Source organism: Jaculus jaculus, chromosome 4 (genome assembly GCF_020740685.1).
Source record: "Jaculus jaculus isolate mJacJac1 chromosome 4, mJacJac1.mat.Y.cur, whole genome shotgun sequence".
NCBI classification, from domain to species: domain Eukaryota; kingdom Metazoa; phylum Chordata; class Mammalia; order Rodentia; family Dipodidae; genus Jaculus; species Jaculus jaculus.
In genome coordinates this window covers 168,631,459-168,649,592 of record NC_059105.1, presented here as the reverse complement: position 1 = coordinate 168,649,592, position 18,134 = coordinate 168,631,459, and the positions used below count along the sequence as shown (strand labels likewise).

The 18,134-nt window shown below is 44.1% G+C and overlaps 1 protein-coding gene across 3 annotated transcripts in view; it reads left to right on the top strand.

Annotated features, from left to right (window-relative positions):
* Sidt1 (SID1 transmembrane family member 1) overlaps positions 1-18,134 on the top strand; it is a 136,152-nt gene that overhangs the window by 27,904 nt on the left and 90,114 nt on the right. For all 3 annotated transcript variants that reach the window (XM_045148086.1, XM_045148087.1, XM_045148085.1), the window contains exons 2-3: positions 15,399-15,520; positions 17,739-17,909. In XM_045148086.1, the coding sequence (XP_045004021.1) occupies positions 15,399-15,520; positions 17,739-17,909 (293 nt within the window). The remainder of the gene's footprint in view (positions 1-15,398; positions 15,521-17,738; positions 17,910-18,134) is intronic.

Genomic DNA, 18,134 nt, shown 5'->3' with positions numbered 1-18,134 from the left:
GCTCAATTCTCCAGGACCTACATTAGCCAGATGCACAAGAGGGCACATGCATCCGGAGTTCGTTTGCAGTGGCTGGAGACCCTGGCATGCCCATTCTCTCTCTCTGTCTGCCTCTTTCTTGCTGTCTGTCACTCTCAAATAAATAAACAAACAAAAACCCTTTTTAAAAAAAAAAAAAGAGAGGATGTGGGCTGGAGAGATGGCTTAGCAATTAAGCACTTGCCTGTGAAGCCTAATAACCCCGGTTCGAGGCTCGGCTCCCCAGGACCCACGTTAGCCAGATGCACAAGGGGGCACACGCGTCTGGAGTTTGTTTGCAGTGGCTGGAAGCCCCGGCACGCCCATTCTCTCTCTGTCTCTCCCCCCACCCCCGTCTCTCTCTCTCTCTCCCTCTGCTTGCAAATAAATAAATTTGAAAAAAAAAAAAAAAAAAAAGAGGATGTCCTGGCCTCTAATAAGGAGATTCAGGACTGACGGTTGCTTTGCATAGGACAGGTGTTTTCACATGTCACACACATGGGCTGGCCAGCTGTCTTGCCTTCACTGAACCAGCTGTCTTGGCCATGTTGCAAGGTAAACTGAGGCGAAAGTTTTAAAGGGTTCATTGAAGAGCTGGAGAGATGGCTTAGTGGTTAAAGTATTTGCCTGCAAAGCCAAAGGACCCAGGTTTAATTCCCCAGGACCTACATAAGCTAGATGCCCATGTGTCTGGAGTTTGTTGGCAGTGGTTGAATGCCCTGACACACCCATTCTTTATCTATCTGTATATATATCATCTATCTATCTATCTATCTATCTATCTATCTACCTATCTATCATCTGCCTGTTTCTTTCTCTCAAATAAATAAAACAAAGCTTGAAAAAAAAAAAAGAGTTCATTGGAGCAAATGATGATTCATCAATGGGTCAGCTCCAACAGAAGCAGTTCAGGTGCTCAACCAAAGGACCTCAAGGGGAAGGCTTTGATAGGGTGAATGTGGAAGTAAAGAAAATATTGGATTGGGCCAGAGAGATGGCTTAGTGGTTAAGGCACTTGCCTGTGAAGCCTAAGGACCCATGTTCAACTCTCCAGGCCCCACGAAAGCCAGACACTCAAAGTGATGCAAACATGCAAGGTCACACGTGCGTACAAGGTGGCACATGCATGTGGAGTTCGATTACAGTGGTTGGAGGCCCTGGTATGCCAATTCTCTCTTGTACTCTCACTGTTACTCTCTTGCATAAAATAAAAAGCCAGTCTGTTGGGCTTGCCTAAAAAAGAAAAGAAAAGAAAAAGAAAAAGAAAATATTGGATTGGTTACAGCTATGCAGTTATCTTATTTGGTTTATCCAGCTGCAAAGTCCTTTGCTATACAAGTTAGTTTGTGGCTTTTAATATTTTTATTTATTATTTGAGAGAGAAAATGAGTGCACCAGAGCCTCTAGCTCCAGACATACGCACCACTATGTGCATCTGGCTTACATGGGTACTAGGGTATTGAACCTGGGTCCTTAGGCTTTGCAAGCAAGTGCTTTAACCATTAAGCCATCTCTCTAGCCCCAGTTTGTAGCTTTGATTAGTTGGCCCAAGTTTCATTTTTCTTTAAAACAGGCATTTGTGGGAAACAGCTCAAGTAAAATTTGCAAATCAAGCAAGAGTAAGGTCACACATATGCTTGGCTTTCTCAGCTCAAAAATTCTTCAGGACTAGGGTTTATTTTATGTTAAAAGCAAGTACAAGAAGGCAGGGCAAGGCGGAGTTTAGGAGAGTCATCTGTTATTTTAAAATGCTAAAAACCTAAGGTGATGGATAGATTTGTTGTTCCAGAAGCTTATGTTGAGGTCTGTAGTAATTGCCCTCCTGTTTTGCTGGGACCAAACACCCAGCCAGAAGCAGCTTATGGGAGGAAAGGGTTACTTTCAGGCTTCCAGTTTCATCACGATGGAAAAGCATGGCAGAACACAGGCTGGGCATAGCATCTTTCTACAGCAGCTGGCAGGAAGCGGCAAGAGGGCGCTGTCTAGCCCTGGCAAGCTGTGCTGACAAACCAGAAGGCCCACCTTCGGCCAGCAAAGCTCCACCTTCCAGTTCATTCTACCATCTGGGGATTGCGTAAGAGGCTTAATCACAAACACATAAGCCTTCCTGAGGGGACAGTCCTCAAACTACACAAGGTCCTGATGCCTGGAGCCTGTGAATCTGGATTTATGTAGAAGTCGTCTTCACAGATGTGATCAATCTTGGATGAGGTTTTGTGAGGTGCTCTACACCCCAGTATGGCTGGAATCCCTATGAGAAGAAGAAACTTGGGGTACAAAGGAAAACAGAAGGTGGAATGTGGCCACAAGGAGGGAATGCCATGTGACAACAGAAGTTAAGAAGTGGTTGATACAGCCAGAAGCTGAGGGGATGCCAAGGTTGTCACAACCACCAGAAAATAGGAAGAAGCAAAGATTCCACCAACAGTCTCAGAGGAAGCAAAGCTCTGCTGGTGCCTTGATTTCAGTCTTTTAGCCTACAGAAATGGCACAGAATAAACTTCCATTGATTTAAGGCATGGAGTTTGTGATATTTTGTTCTGGTCACTGTAGGGAGCTAACGTCCGACACAGACCTGCTTCTTCTGGGTCTCCTGATCACGTCTTTCCCTTGTTGCTCGACGATGGCCTTGGGCTTCCCTTGGATTACTATGAAACAAAGACAAATAGACGAGTGTAGCAGATAATGTAACGAACGCCTGTGTACCCAGGACTCGGTCTAAGACATAAAGAGACAATTATAATTCTCCAGTAATCCTCCTTCTGATTCTTTTCCTCCAACTTTCAAAGTTGCCATTTTGTGATACAGTCCTTCCTAGGTCTTTGATAAGGAAACGTTTGAAATTTTTCCTACACTATTGTTTCAAGGATAGTTGCGTAGCAAACAGCCTCCAAATATATACAATGTCTCTCTCTGGAGCTAAGGGCAGGCAGGTTTACTGCCTGCTAATGAAAAATGGAGAGATGACTTAGTGGTTAAGGTGCTTGCCTGCAAAAGCCTAAGGGCCCAGGTTCTATTCCCCAGTATCCATGTAAGCTAGATGCACAAGGTGACATCTGGAGTTTGTTTGTAGTGGCTGGAGGCCCTAGTGTGCCCATTCTCTCTCTCTCTAATAAATAAATAAATATTTGTTTTAAAAATTTGGGTACCCAATCTTAGGGTTCTTCTCCCATAGAGCAACCCACTGCCTGTAGGCAAGCATCTGTGTAGGCTCATTCATGTCACCTTCATGGTATTTGGCAAGTGGCATGTTACTAATTCTAGGTGTTAGGACAAGAGTGATAAGTTTCTCTGTTTCCAACAAGGAGAGTTTGTCTTCTAGTATTGTGGAAACTGGCAGATGGAGTAAAGTCTCAAGTCCCTCAAAGTTATTGTTATAAATAATCTCCTCACATTTGGTGTTGATTATTTCCTTGTAGAAACATTTCACTAGTTTGTGCATATAAACATATAGCATTGATTTACTTACTCTCAAGATTTACACAATGGGACCTTCACTAACTGACCAGCCAGCACTGTTTCCCTGACTTACCCATCAGGGTAACCGCTGTGCGTGCCCACAGTTACTGCTCACAGCACTGCCCCAAAACGCTGGCTAGATCACACACCTTCTGTACAGCAGAGCTACCCTTGGCACATGCCAACAGCTCCCAGAGCCTCTGTGTCAGGTTCCACCCTCAAAGAGTGTTTGATTGGCTGGAGAGATGGCTTAGCAGTTAAATGTTTGCTTGTGAAGCCAAAGGACCCGGTTCAAGGCTTGATTCCCAGGACCCACGTTAGCCAGATGCACAAGGGGGCGCACGCACCTGGAGTTCGTTTGCAGAGGCTGGAGGCCCTGGCGCACCCATTCTCTCTCTCTCTCTGTCTCTCAGCCACTTGCTCTCTGTCTGTCGCTCTCAAATAAATAAATAAAAATTTAAAAAAGAGTGTTTGATGATGAGGTGGGGAGTTTCATAGAATCAAATGCAAATCCTTTATCAGATTTTAACTTGTGTAGTGCTTGAAGTGAAACACAATGAAAACTTTCAAGAAATCGTCTCTTAATACATTACAGTATTTATAAGCTAAATATATAGGAAATCACAAATAAATCCCTTTTAAGTTTGCTGCTTGATGAACTATGTTTTCTTTAATTTTTTGGATGTGAGTTAGTTGATGACAAATGTTAAATTTGTTGATGTTGGTCATTAATTTTACTTTAATAGTGCAAGAAAACTATGGCTGAACTTAGTTTTTGGATGATCTAGTTTGTGTGCGTTAGGCTGCCAAATATTCTACTCTGAACTTAGCTGCAGGACCAGCGTGACACAAATACCGTGTTCATGTCCTTAGAAAACCACTTTTAAAGTCCGTCCCAGGAAATCAACATGGATCCATTAAAAATCATAACACGAGAGCTGGGCGTGGTGGCACACGCCTTTAATCCCAGCACTCGGGAGGCAGAGGTAAGAGGACCGCCGTGAGTTCAAGGCCACCCTGAGACGACAGAGTGAATTCCAGGTCAGCCTGAGCTAAAGTGAGACCCTACCTCAAACAACCAAAAAAAAAAAAAAAAAATCATAACATGAGAGCTGGGCGTGGTGACTCACGTCTTTAATCCCAGCACTTGGGAGGCAGAGGTAGGAGGATCACTGTGAGTTCGAGGCCACCCTGAGAGTACATAGTGAATTCCAGGTCAGCCTGGGGTAGAGTGAAACCCTACCTCAAAAAACCAAAACAAATAAAAATAAATCATAACATGATAAGCAAAAAAGAAAAAAAGAGAGTATTTGATTAATGACAGTGGGAGTGTGTGTGGGGGGGTGGTGGAGGACCTAATCACCAGTAGATAAACAGCCAGAGAGCCCAGCAAAGTTAGTAAAATAGTTACACATTAGCACAAGGATGGTCTGCAGATACTTTCGTAGCTGATTTGCAGGTGGAGTCAGCTTTGCAAGCTCATAGAACAAATACGGGTGTGTTCAGTAATGGGAACTAATAATCTCTGAATCCAAGTCTGATGTTCCAACTAGTAGAAGCTGCAGTCCCTTTTGTTTTAGCAAAATGAACGTAGATTGTGAATTAAACTCAGTTTCATTCTTTATACACAACAAAAATGCATTGCATATAATTGTGAACTCCCCCCCCCCCCCGTGACGTGTTCTAAAAGATGAAAGAGGATGTCTCTAAGTGTTAAGAGCCCTCGTAATCATGATGTGTACACCACCGGAGGTGCAAATACTTTAATCATTCGCTAAGCTATAATGTGCCTTCTTGCTGGAAGTAAATATGAAAGGAAACATTATCTGTGTAATAAAAGTGTTCTTGTTGCTGTGGCAACAAGATAATGATAATGATGAGTAAAGATAAGATAATGCAAAGGCAAAAGGGTTACAAGAAAAATCAGGGTGTGGAGATGAGCAGTGGGAAGTCACCCCTCTGCCGGCCCCGCCTCAGATCCAGCAAGCAGAGCTTCCGCCTGTGCTGTGACACGGAGGTCCCATGGGTGGGCATCTGGCCCTCGGGCAGCTGCAGATCAGGATGACTAAGGGTCATCCCAGTAGGTGGCTTTTTTTTTCTTTTTTTGTATTTTATATTTTTATGAGAGAGAGAGAGAGAGACTTGGCACCCCCGGGGCCTCCAACCACCGCACTCGAACTTCAGACACGTGCACCACCTTGTATGTCTGCCTTACATGGGACCTGGAGAGTTAAATATGGGTCCTTAGGCTTCATATGCAAGTGCCTTAACCACTAAGCCATCTCTCCAACCCCAGTAGGTGTTTTTTTTTTTTTTTTAGAACAGCACTCCTCAAAGTATAGCCCTCTCCCAACCAAGTACATCAAAATCCCCCAGTGTTTGTTTAAAATGCCTAGGTTTTTTATATTTTATTTTTATATATTTATTTGACATAGAAAGAGGGAGAGAGAAAGAGAATAGGTGCACCAGGACCTCTACCCATTGCAAATGAACTCCAGACACGTGTGAACCTTGTGCATCTGGCTAATGTGGGTCCTTAGGCTTCTCAAACAAATGCCTTAACCACTAAGCAACCCCTTCAGCCCTGGGTTTTTGGGTGTTTTAAGTTCCAGTCCTGAGCAGCTGAATTGGAAATGGGAAGGGGGCTGACTTGAGGGATTTGAATTGCCAGTGTTCAAAAATCACTGTCTTAGGGCTGCACAGATGGCTTTGCGGTCAAGGCACTTGCCTGCAAATCCAAAGGACCCAGGTTTGAGTCCCCAGGGCTCATATAAGCCAGATACACAAGGTGGCACATGTGTCTGGATTTCTTTTGCAGCAGCTGAAAGCCCTGGCATGCCCATTCTCTCTCCCTCTATCTCTCCTTCTCTCTCAAATAAATCAATAAGCTTCCTTAAGAAAAAAAAAAAATCACTGTCTTGGATCAAACTGTGAAGAAAAAGAAGAAGGTGCAGGGGAAAGAGGAGAAAAAATAAATAAGAGAAATCCCCTCTGAGACCCATTACCTAAGAAGGGCAGAAAGAGGTTGTGTCCTAAGAGAATAAAAGGAAAGAGACATATCTACCACCAACTTGCCCATTTCATGGCTCCCCTGGGGTTTGCCTTGGTTCTGACTGCTGTGTGTTTAAGCCAGGCTAAACCGTGCTATAAAGATACATGCTGAGCCGGGCGTGGTGGCGCACGCCTTTAATCCCAGCACTTGGGAGGCAGAAGTAGAAGGCTGTGAGTTCTAGGCCACCCCAGGACTACAGAATGAATTCCAGCTCAGCCTAGGCTAGAGTGAGACTCTGCTTCAAAAAACCTAAATAAATAAATGAAATAAAATAGGGCTGGAGAGATGGCTTAGCGGTTAAGCGCTTGCCTGTGAAGCCTAAGGACCCCGGTTTGATGCTCGATTCCCCAGGACCCACGTCAGCCAGATGCACAAGGGGGCGCCCGTGTCTGGAGTTCGTTTGCAGAGGCTGGAAGCCCTGGCATGTCCATTCTCTCTTTCTCTTTCTCGATGTGCCTCTTTCTCTCTCTGTCTGTTGCTCTGAAATAAACAAATAATAAATAAACAAAATTTAAAAATAATAATAATAAAGTAAAATATTGTGTGGTCCATAAATGAGATACTGATGGAGTCACAGACAAAAGATCCCTCAGCCAAACTAAATGTCTTTGAGCTGCCTTACAGGGTGCAGAGCCCAGGAGGAGAGTCACAAAGCCCAGAGAGGAACTTATCTTTTCACTAGAGAAAATGTGTATTTTCAAGGCTATAGGTAAAAATTAAAGAACTTCAAATGAGTATATTTCAGAGAAAGTATACCTATCTATTGTCAAGGTTATAAGTAAAAACATTTGGGCAATAGACAGTAACTACTTAAGGAGCTTAATGTAGGTCATCTGGGGATTGTTTCTAACAGCTGATCACTTAAAGGAGTTTATACCTGAAAGAGAGTGTGGACTTACCCTATCTAGGGACAAAGCAGAGGAGAGCTAAAGTTGGAGTTGCCAATTTTGTGTGCCAAGGTGGCAGAAACTGTGGCAGACATGTCAGCTTTCTCAAATGAACAGAACAGCACCATCCTAGTGGGAAGGTTCAGAGTGAGTTAAAAGTTCAGCTTTAAATACCAACAAAGATATAGCTTTATGCCCACCAGAATGGCTATAATCAAAGAAAGACAGGGCTAAAGAGGTGGCTTAGCAGTTAAGGCTCTTGACTGCAAAGCCAAAGGATGCAGGTTCAAATCCCTAGGACCAACGTAAGCCAGATGTACAAGGTGGGGCATGTGTCTGGAGATCATTTGCAATGGCTGGAGGCCCTGACATGCCCATTCTCTCTGTCTCTCTCTCTCTCTCTATCTATCTATCTATCTATCTATCTATCTATCTATCTATCTTTTTCTGCTTCTCTGTCTCTCTCAAATAAATAAACATGACATACAAACAAAGACAGATATCAAAAAGTACTGACAAGAATATAGAGCACCTAGGACTCTTAAGTATTGCTGGTGGTATAAAGTACCGAGTGTGAAATGATATTTCTTTGGAAAATGATTGGAAGTGTCTTGAGCATAGCCAGGTGTGGTGGCACATGCCTTTAATCCCAGCACTTGGGAGGCAGAGATAGGAGGATGGCTATGAGTTCGAGGCCACCCTGAGACTTCATAGAGAATTCCAGGTTAGAATGGGCTAGAGTGAGACCCTACCTGGACAAAAAAAAACAAAAGCTCAACATAGAGTTAACATAGCTCCCAGCAATTCTACTCATGGGTGTATACCCAAAAGAACTGAAAAATTGCATATTCACATAAAACTGATAGATAGATACTCATAGCAGCATTGTTTATAAATAGCCAAAAGTTGAAAATAAATGTCCATCATCTGAAGAATGAATAAATAAAATGTGGTATATTCATGTAATGGAATACTAAACGTTCAAAGGGAATGAGATACTGATATATACAACATAAATGAACCTAGAAAGTATTTTGCTGAGTGAAATCAACCAGATACAAAAGAGTATAAATATATCATCCCATTATATTAATAGGCAAATTTAAGCTGCACTCGGGAGGCAGAGGTAGGAAGATCGCCATGAGTTCAAGGGCACTCTGAGACTACATAGTGAATTCCAGGTCAGCTTGGGCTAGAGTGAGAACCCTATCTCGAAAAACCAAAATAAATAGTCAAATCCATAGAGATAAAAATAGACGAATGGTTTCTAAGAGGTAGGATAAAAAGGGAAGGAGGAATACCTATTAATCGGTACAGAGTTTCTTTGTGGAATGAGGCAGATGTAGGATTAGACAGTGGTGACAGTTGCACAATTCTGTGAAAATGCTAAACACAAGTGAATCATACAGTTTCAGAGTAGGTGTGGTATGGGAATTACATCTGAATTTTAAAAGATGGGAAAAATCATTAAGTAAGAAATTTGGCCACATTTTAAAAATGGTAGGTGGTATAAACAAACCTCATTGAGGTACTCAGCCACAGAAGGTCTGACCAAGGCATGGACAATGACATCTCAAAAGAGGGCTTTTAAGGAGGAGGGTCTCCACAAGCCAGTCGGCAGGGGGGTCAGAGCCATTTTGAGAAGTATCAAGAATGAAGCGTGGCTGGGCGCTGTGGCACACGCCTTTCATCCCAGCGCTGGGAAGGCAGAGGTAGGAGGATTGCTGAGAGTTCGAGGCCACCCTGAGAATACATAGTGAATTCCAGGTCAGCCTGGACTAGAGTGAGACCCTACCTCAAAAAACCAAAACCAGGGCTGGAGAGATGGCTTAGCGGTTAAGCGCTTGTCTGTGAAGCCTAAGGACCCCGGTTCGAGGCTTGGTTCCCCAGGACCCACGTTAGCCAGATGCACAAGGGGGCGCATGCGTCTGGAGTTCGTTTGCAGCGGCTGGAGGCCCTGGTGTGCCCATTCTCTCTCTATTTCTCTAGCTGCCTCTTTCTCTCTCTGTCTCTGTCTGTTGCTCTCAAATAAATAAAAATAAACAAAAAAAATTTTTTTAAACCAAAACCAAAAATAAACAATTTATGAAACAACTGAAAAGCTCCAAACCCTGAAAGAATATTCAATATTTTTGAAGAATTATGAACTTTATTAAGATAATTATACTATTTATGCTTTTAAAGAAGGCTTTATCTCTTATAGATATGCATTAAAATATTTAATGTTCAAACAATATGATTTTTGTGTATATTTCAGAATAGTCCAGTGGGTAAATATATAGGAATAGGAGACACACGTGTGAATTATTACCAAGGCTGGATTATACATACATGACTATTCATTATAGATTTTTTTGTCTCTTTGGGGGGATAAGTTTGAAAATTCTTCTTAGTCACTGAAGATCTTTTCAGCAAGGGGGATGACAAGTAAAATTAAAATGTAGTGGATACAGCCTTGGTGATACATAGGGGTCTGTCAAAGAAGGCCACGGCGGGTGGGGAGGACTGGAGAGATGGCTTAGCGGTTAAGGCACTTGCCTGCGGAGCCTAAGGACCCCGGTTCAATTCTCCAGGTCCCACATAAGCCAGAGGCACATGGTGGCGCATGCGTCTGGAGTTCGTTTGCAGTGGCTGGAGGCCCTGGTGCGTCCATTCTCACTCTATCCCACTCTCCTTCTCTCTGTCTCTAATAAATAAATAAATCTTTAAAAAGCAGAAGGCCACCAGGACAATGGACTGAGCTGTGAGCATCCTCGCAGTGGAAGGGGCCATGGATGTGGACAGTGTGACAGAACTGAGTAAGAAAGGCAGAAGTAGGAACCAAGAGGGATGCCCAGGTTTCAGAAGGAACTGAACATCTGGAAAGGGAGACTCCGTGTAGCCACACTGAGTTTGAGGTGCCTGTGGAAACCCCAGAGCTCAGGAAACAGGTTTGCATTGAGCAGTTACCAGCTGCAGCATAATTTCTATGGCAACATATAGTGTAGGCACAAACACTCCCTTCATGAGCAGGCTCTTCTCATCACATTAACAAACTAGCCTTAGACTAACGAGAGGCAGTGGCTTCCTCAGGGAAAGCATATAAAACTAAGTGGCAATATGTGACAGCCATGCTGTTCTATTCCCTCTCAGCTGCCTCTCTTACCTCTTCCGAAAGGAGCCTTCAAATGAATATGAAGGCAATAGATGAAAAGAAAACCTCACATGGAAGACTAAATTAGACTTAATTTTTTTTTTTTATTTATTTGAGAGAGAAGGCGGCAGAGAAAATGAGAGGAGAGAGAGAATGGGCATGCCAGGGCCTCCAGCTGCTGCAAAAGAACTCCAGACGCCTGCCCCACCTTGTGCATCTGGCTTATGTGGGTCCTGGGGAAATTGAACCTGGGTCCTTTGGCTTTGCAGGCAAGTGCCTTAACTGCTAAGCCATCTCTCCAGCCTGACTTCTTTTGTTTTAAATAATGGGCTTCATGAAGCCTTTTTTTGTTTGTTTTGCTTTGTTTTTGAGGTAGGGTCTCACTCTAGCTCAGTCTGACCTGGAATTCACTGTGTAGTCTCAAAGTGGCCTTGAACTCACAATGATCCTCCTACCTCTGCCTCCCAAGTGTTGAGATAAAAGGTGTGTGCCACCACATCTAGCTTCATCAAAACATTTTTTATTTATTTTTCAATTTTTATTAACATTTTCCATGATTATAAAAAATATCCCATGGTAATTCCCTCCCCCCCCCGACAATTACCCCTTTGAGATTCCATTCTCCATCATATTACCTCCCCATCTCAATCATTGAAAACATTTTTTTGAACCTTATATCACTATACTTTTAAAAAAAATTTTTTGGTTTATTTTTATTTATTTACTTGAGAGCAACAGACAGAGAAAGAGAGAGAGAGAGAGAATGGGTGCACCAGAGCCTCCAGCCACTGCAAACGAATTTCAGATGCACACACCTCCTTGTACATCTGGCTTATGTGGGTCCTGGGGAATTGAGCCTTGAACCAGAGTCCTTAGGCTTCACAGGCAAGTGCTTAACTGCTAAGCCAGCTCTCCAGCCCCAAAAAGCATTTTTATACACAAATATCATTGTACTTTGTACATATTTGCCTCTCATTAACCTCCCCATCCCTCTTGCTTATCTTACTTTTTAAAGATTTTTTAAATTTTTTTTGTTATTTTTAATTTATTTATTTGAGAGCAACAGACAGAGAGAGAAAGAGGCAGATAGAGAGAAGGAGAGAGAATGGGCGCGCCAGGGCTTCCAGCCTCTGCAAACGAATTCCAAACGCGTGCGCCCCCTTGTGCATCTGGCTAATGTGGGTCCTGGGGAGTCGAGCCTCAAACCGGGGTCCTTAGGCTTCACAGGCAAGTGCTTAACTACTAAGCCATCTCTCCAGCCCCTTGTCTTATTTTTTAGTCATTTTTATACAATGATTTATCTAATTTATCTTATTTTTGACAATTTTATACATGTATGTAATGTCTTTTGATTACACTCACCTCTATTCCCCACTCTTACCCCTTCCCATTATTATGCCCCCTTTCACAATTTCTTTACCCTACTTTCATGTCTTTTTGTACGTGCGACCCACGTAGGTAGAGATGCTTGTGTGAGTGTGGCTCAGTGTTTAATAGCATTTAATTTAATTTAATAGTGTACAGGCGACTTCCCTCAGCAGCTGTAGACTGTCCGGGGTGGGGCTTCCTGAGCTCCTCCCCCATCCATGACCGGACGTTGAAGGGCTCAGTTTTGTGCAGGAAACCACAGCTGTTTTGAGTTCCTAAGTGCAATAGCCCTTTTGGTTCCACATGATAGCATTCCATGGCCCTCCTCCCCATTCTATGACTCCATTTATTTGAGAGAAAGAGTGGGTGTGCCAGGGCCTCCAGATGCATGCGCCCCCTTGTGCATCTGGCTTACATGGGTCCTGGAGAACCGAACCAAGATCCTTTGGCTTTGCAGGCAGATGCCTTAACCACTAAGCCATCTCTCCAGCCCCTGTAACTCTATTCTTTCTGCCTCCTCTTTTTCAGTGTTCCCTGACCTTGAAGGAACACTGTACATACCCTTTTTAGGGCTGAGTACACAATAGTCACTTATTCTAATCTCTGCAAACTGTAAGACAAACAAACAAATAAAGCTTCCCTGATTGAGGTTGAGGATAGCACTAACCTATGGTAGAAACATAAATGTTTAGAAGGCTGTTTTTACAACTGTCTAGAAGAACAATAGTAGTAATAACAGTTTCCTCCTAGGGTCTGGGACCTCTCAGCCATGGGTTGTACCAGGTTTACAGTACCATTGTTTTTGTTTGTTTTTTGAGACAGGATCTCACTGTGTATAGTTCATGGTGCCCCAGCCTCTGAGTGCTGGTGTGGTGGACAGGATTGAGGTACCAGCATTCTTTTTTTTTTTTTTTAATTATTTATTTATTTGAGAGCGACAGACACAGAGAGAAAGACAGATAGAGGGAGAGAGAGAGAATGGGCGCACCAGGGCTTCCAGCCTCTGCAAGCGAACTCCAGACGCGTGCGCCCCCTTGTGCATCTGGCTAACGTGGGACCTGGGGAAGCGAGCCTCGAACCAGGGTCCTTAGGTTTCACAGGCAAGCGCTTAACCGCTAAGCCATCTCTCCAGCCCCGGTACCAGCATTCTTGAGTTCTTGTCTTACAATCCACAAAGAATGACAAATGCAGACAAGGCAAAAAGACAAAATAAGCAAGATTTTCTTTTTAGAAAGTAAAGCAGAAAAGCTCCCAACCTAAGAGGGGTTTTGACAGGCACCCATCTAGAGCTGGGGTTTTATATACTTGGGAATATAAATTAGGCATCAGGTCCAAGTAGATTGAGTTGGTTACTTAGCATATATGTGGGGGCTCTTGAAAGGTTGATGAGTTAGGCAAAGGAGTATAGGTTCTGCCAGAGAGTTCCAAAAAGGAGGAGCCAAGAAGTAAAAAATAAAAAGAGCAGAGGCTGGTGGCCAGCATGAGTCAGGGCTTTTTGGATTTCAGTCCCCAGATTCTGTTCTCTGAACTTATCGTTGGTAATATACAATTCATTGTAAAATCTCCATGTTCATCGCTCAGTCAGGACACACAGACATCTGTTTATTCCTTTTGGACCTGTAGCCTTGACTAGCTACCTGCACATTGGGGGCTAGCTTTTTTTTTTTTTTTTTTTTTTTTTTTTTTTAATTTGAGAGTGACAGACACAGAGAGAAGGACAGATAGAGGGAGAGAGAGAGAATGGGCGCACCAGGGCTTCCAGCCTCTGCAAACGAACTCCAGACGCGTGCGCCCCCTTGTGCATCTGGCTAACGTGGGACCTGGGGAACCGAGCCTCGAACCGGGGTCCTTAGGCTTCACAGGCAAGCGCTTAACCGCTATAGCTTATGGTTTTGTGCAGTACTGGGGATTGAACTCGGGGTCGGCATGCAAGCAAGCAAGCACTCTACCAACCGAGCTACATCTCCAGCCCTACTTTTTTAATTTTTACCTTGCTTTTTTTTCTTCTTTATTCTCTTCCATATTACCTATGATATTATAAAAATTGTTAATAAGGAAGGGCTGGAGGGATTGCTTAGTGGTTAAGGCCTTTGCCTGCAAAGCCAAAGGACCCAAGTTCAACTCCCCAGGACCCACATTAGCCAGATGCACAAGGGGGCACATGTGTCTGGAATTCATTTGCAGTGGCTGGAAGCCCTGGTGTGTGTTTCTTTCTCTCTCTCTCTCCCTCTTTCTCTGTCAAATAAATAAAAATAATTTTTTTTAATGTTAAGGAAAACACCAAAAACATCTACCTCCAGAGCCAAAGTTCAGTTTCCCATCTTCACTGTGATGGGATTAAGTTTTGACTTTAATTGTACTTTCAGAAGGAGATGGGGAGCTGATGAGGTAAAAGATCTTTTGTGTTAGAGAGACCAATTTATACCTTGGAGCCAAGCAGAAGAGAGCTCAGCTCCTGCCAGATCTGCAACTCCATGATCTGTTGGTGGGAGGAACAGACCATCTGTTAGACTGGAAAAAAAAAAAAAAAAAAAAAAACATGGCTAGACCATTTTAGTTTGAAACACAGAAATGATTTACCATAGCAAAATTGAGTTTGTCAGAAACCATGGGTCTTGTAGGGTGTTGGAGGGATGGTTTGGGGATCTGTTTATTTAAGACATTTCTGTTATCTGTATTTATATTCAAATAAGAACAAAGTACATCAGTATCTTTCTTTGTCTGTTCGGGTTTATTCTTGATGTCTTGTGTTATCTGCTTAGTTCAAATTACTCAGCCTACTTTTTAAAAATATTTTATTTGGGCTGAAGAGATGGCTTAGCGGTTAAGCGCTTGCCTGTGAAGCCAAAGGACCCCGGTTCGAGGCTCAATTCTCCAGGACCCACGTTAGCCAGATGCACAAGAGGGCACACGCGTCTGGAGTTCGTTTGTAGTGGCTGGAAGCCCTGGAGTGCCCATTCTTCCTCTCTCTCTATCTGCCTCTTTCTCTCTCTGTCACTCTCAAATAAATAAATAAAAATGAACAAAATTTTTTTAAAATATTTTATTTATTTATTTAAAAGAGAGAGAGAACCTAAAAGAGAGAGAAAGAATGGGCATGCCAGGGCCTCCAGCCACTGCAAACAATCCACACCCATACGCTACCTTGTGCATCCGGTTTATGTGGGTCCTGGGGAATCAAACCGGGGTCCTTTGGCTTTGCAGGCAAGTGCCTTAACCACTAGGCCATCCCTCCAGCCCTCAGTGTACAATTTGAAGACTCTTCAGTTTGGCTTCCTCCAAGATCAATAAATTGAATCAGACATCCACTTTCATGAGTTTCCTAAAGTGGCACCTATGGGTAGTCGAGGCTGAGACCCACTGTGGTTACAATAGGAAAGATGAAGAACAGCTGGAGCGTTTGCATGACCTGTTTCATGGGCAGAGGAAGCTCTGGGAATTGGTCTTCCTGAGCATCCCTCCTCCCCGTCTTGCCACGCAGGTGACGGCCGTGCGCGTGCACGTGAACAGCTCCTCCGAGAACCTCGACTACCCAGTCCTCGTTGTGGTTCGCCAGCAGAAAGAGGTGCTATCCTGGCAGGTTCCTCTGCTCTTCCAAGGACTGTAAGCATTCTTTTCCCAGACAACTTCGCTACATTTTGTATTCTTTATTCTTATTTTGTAGAGAGAGTGAGACAGGGAGAGAATTGGTGCAACAAGGCCTCAGCCACTGCAATCGAACTCCAGACACTTGCGCCACCTAGTGGGCGTGTGCTACCTTGCGCTTGCCTCACCTTTGTGTGTCTGGCTTATGTGGGATCTGGAGAGTCGAACAGAGGTCCTTAGGCTTTGCAGGCAAGCCCTTTAACTGCTAAGCCATCTCTCCAGCCTCACATTTGGTATTATTTTATTTAATAGTAATTTATTTATTTGGGAGCGACTGAGAAAGAGGTAGAGAGAGAATGAGAATGAGAATGGGCACACCAGGGCCTCTAGCCACTTCAAACAAACTCCAGACGTGTGCACCACCTTGTTCATCTGGCTTTATGTGGGTGCTAGGGAATCAAACCTGGGTCCTTAAGCTCTGCAGGTTAAGTGCCTGAACAGCTGAACCATCTCTCCAACCCACATTTGGTATTCTTAAATGTCTTAGACTTGTGTGTTTTTTCTTTTTCCTAGCAAAAGGAGAGCTCAGACATGGGAATGTTGAGGTATTATGAATGCAAGTTTAAATAGTGGTCATGGTACAAACCATACCTGGTCAGCTTTCTCCAACTCCATCCTCTGGATTTCAGACAGGCCTTCCACCTAGATGCTCAGCATCTGGAAGAACTTTTATCATTTGAAAATCCACCACAATGTTCTGTTCCTTTTGGTTAGAAAACGTCTGGTCCCATAGTCATTCAGTGGGCTGGGCCCAGCAGTCAACAGAAATGAGCAACACCAAACCCATTCTTTAGAAGGGCCTGGAACCCTAACTGTAATCATTCAGTAGTGTTTAGATGGCAGTACTGAATGGTAGGTGCTCAGAAGACTGTATGAAAAACACTAAGTCCCTGCCCTCATGGACTTCCTATTTTGGGGACTGGGGAGAGTTCTGTAAGGCATTATAGCACTCCTATGCAAAATACAGGATGGCACAGAGAAATAGCCACATAGTGTGGTACTGCACCATTTTTAAAGGGTCAGGAATTTGAGGATTAAAAAACACTGACTCTGAGCCAGGTGTGGTGGCACACGCCTTTAATCCCAGCACTTGGGAGGCAGAGGAAGGAGGATCGCTGAGTTCAAGGCCACCCTGAGAACACAGAGCAAATTCCAGGTCAGCCTGGGCTAGAGTGAGACCCTACCTCGAAAAAAAAAAAAAAACACTGACTATGGGCTAGAGAGATTGTTTAGTGGTTAAGGCGCTTGCCTGCAAAGCCTAAGGACCCATGCTTAACTTTCCAGATCCCACGTAAGCCAGATGCACCAAGGTGAGGCAAGTGCAAAGTCGCACATGCCCACTAGGTGGCGCAAGCATCCACAGATCAATTGCAGTGACTGAGGCCCTAGTGTGCCAGTTCTCTCTCTCTCTCTCTCTCTCTCTCTCTCTCTCTCTCGGTGTGGGTGTGTGTCACTCTCAAAAAGCAAAAATAAGCTAGCTGGTCATGGTGGCACACACCTTTAATCCCAGCACTCAAGAGGCAGAGGTAGGAGGATCGCTGTGAGTTCGAGGCCACCCTGAGACGACATGGTGAATTCCAGGTTGGCCTGAGCTAGAGTGAGACCCTACCTCAAAAAACAGAACAAAAAAAAAAATGCTGACTCTGATAGCAATATGGAACAAGGACCTTCTTTAACCTCTAGTTTAGCAGAAATTTGGACAGTGAAAAAAAATGGAATCCACTGGTTGTTTTGTCAAGAAGAGATCCTCACTCAAAATTTGCTATTTTTCCCTCATTGAATTAAGAGGCTAGCGTAGCATAACATAAATATATTAGGAAGAAATAGTCCCCATAGCCCATTTGTTATGTATTAGTTCCCACAGCAAGAACTCTGACATGACTGTCAATGCGTCCAGTCTGGAACTGAACTAAGAGAAATTGGAGAGAAGCCGGGCGTGGTGGCGCACGCCTTTAATCCCAGCACCTGGGAGGCAGAGGTAGGAGGATTGTCTTGAGTTCCAGGCCACCCGGAGACACCATAGTAAATCCCAGGTCAGCCTGGACTACAGCAAAAACCCTACCTCGAAAAACCAAATCATAAAAAATAAGAACTGGAGAGAAGCAGACTGAGGCTGTTGTCTCCGCCCTCGTTCACTGGGTCCCCTTGCTGATGTTGTCCTCCTCCGTCGCTCCAGATACCAGAGGCGCTACAACTACCAGCAAGTCAGTCGCACCTTGTGTCCCTCAAAAGCCACCAACGAAACAGGACCTTTGGAGCAGCTGATCTTCGTGGATGTGGCATCCATGGCTCCGCTTGGTGCCCACTACAAACTGCTGGTCACCAAGATCAAACATTTCCAGCTCTGGTAAGCAGGACCCGCATCGTGTTTCTCTGCCGTCTGCTCTCGCTGCTTGTGGATGCCCCCCGCTCAGCTCCTGTCCTAACAGATGAGCACTGGGCAAGGCAGGTGGCAAGCTGGCACATTATTTATTTCACCTCCTTCTGAACTCTCCTGCTCACACCTGGGCAACAAGAGGGAGACAGCAGAGGGCTGGTGAAAGGGAGGGGTTACTGAGCTGCTACATGTGCC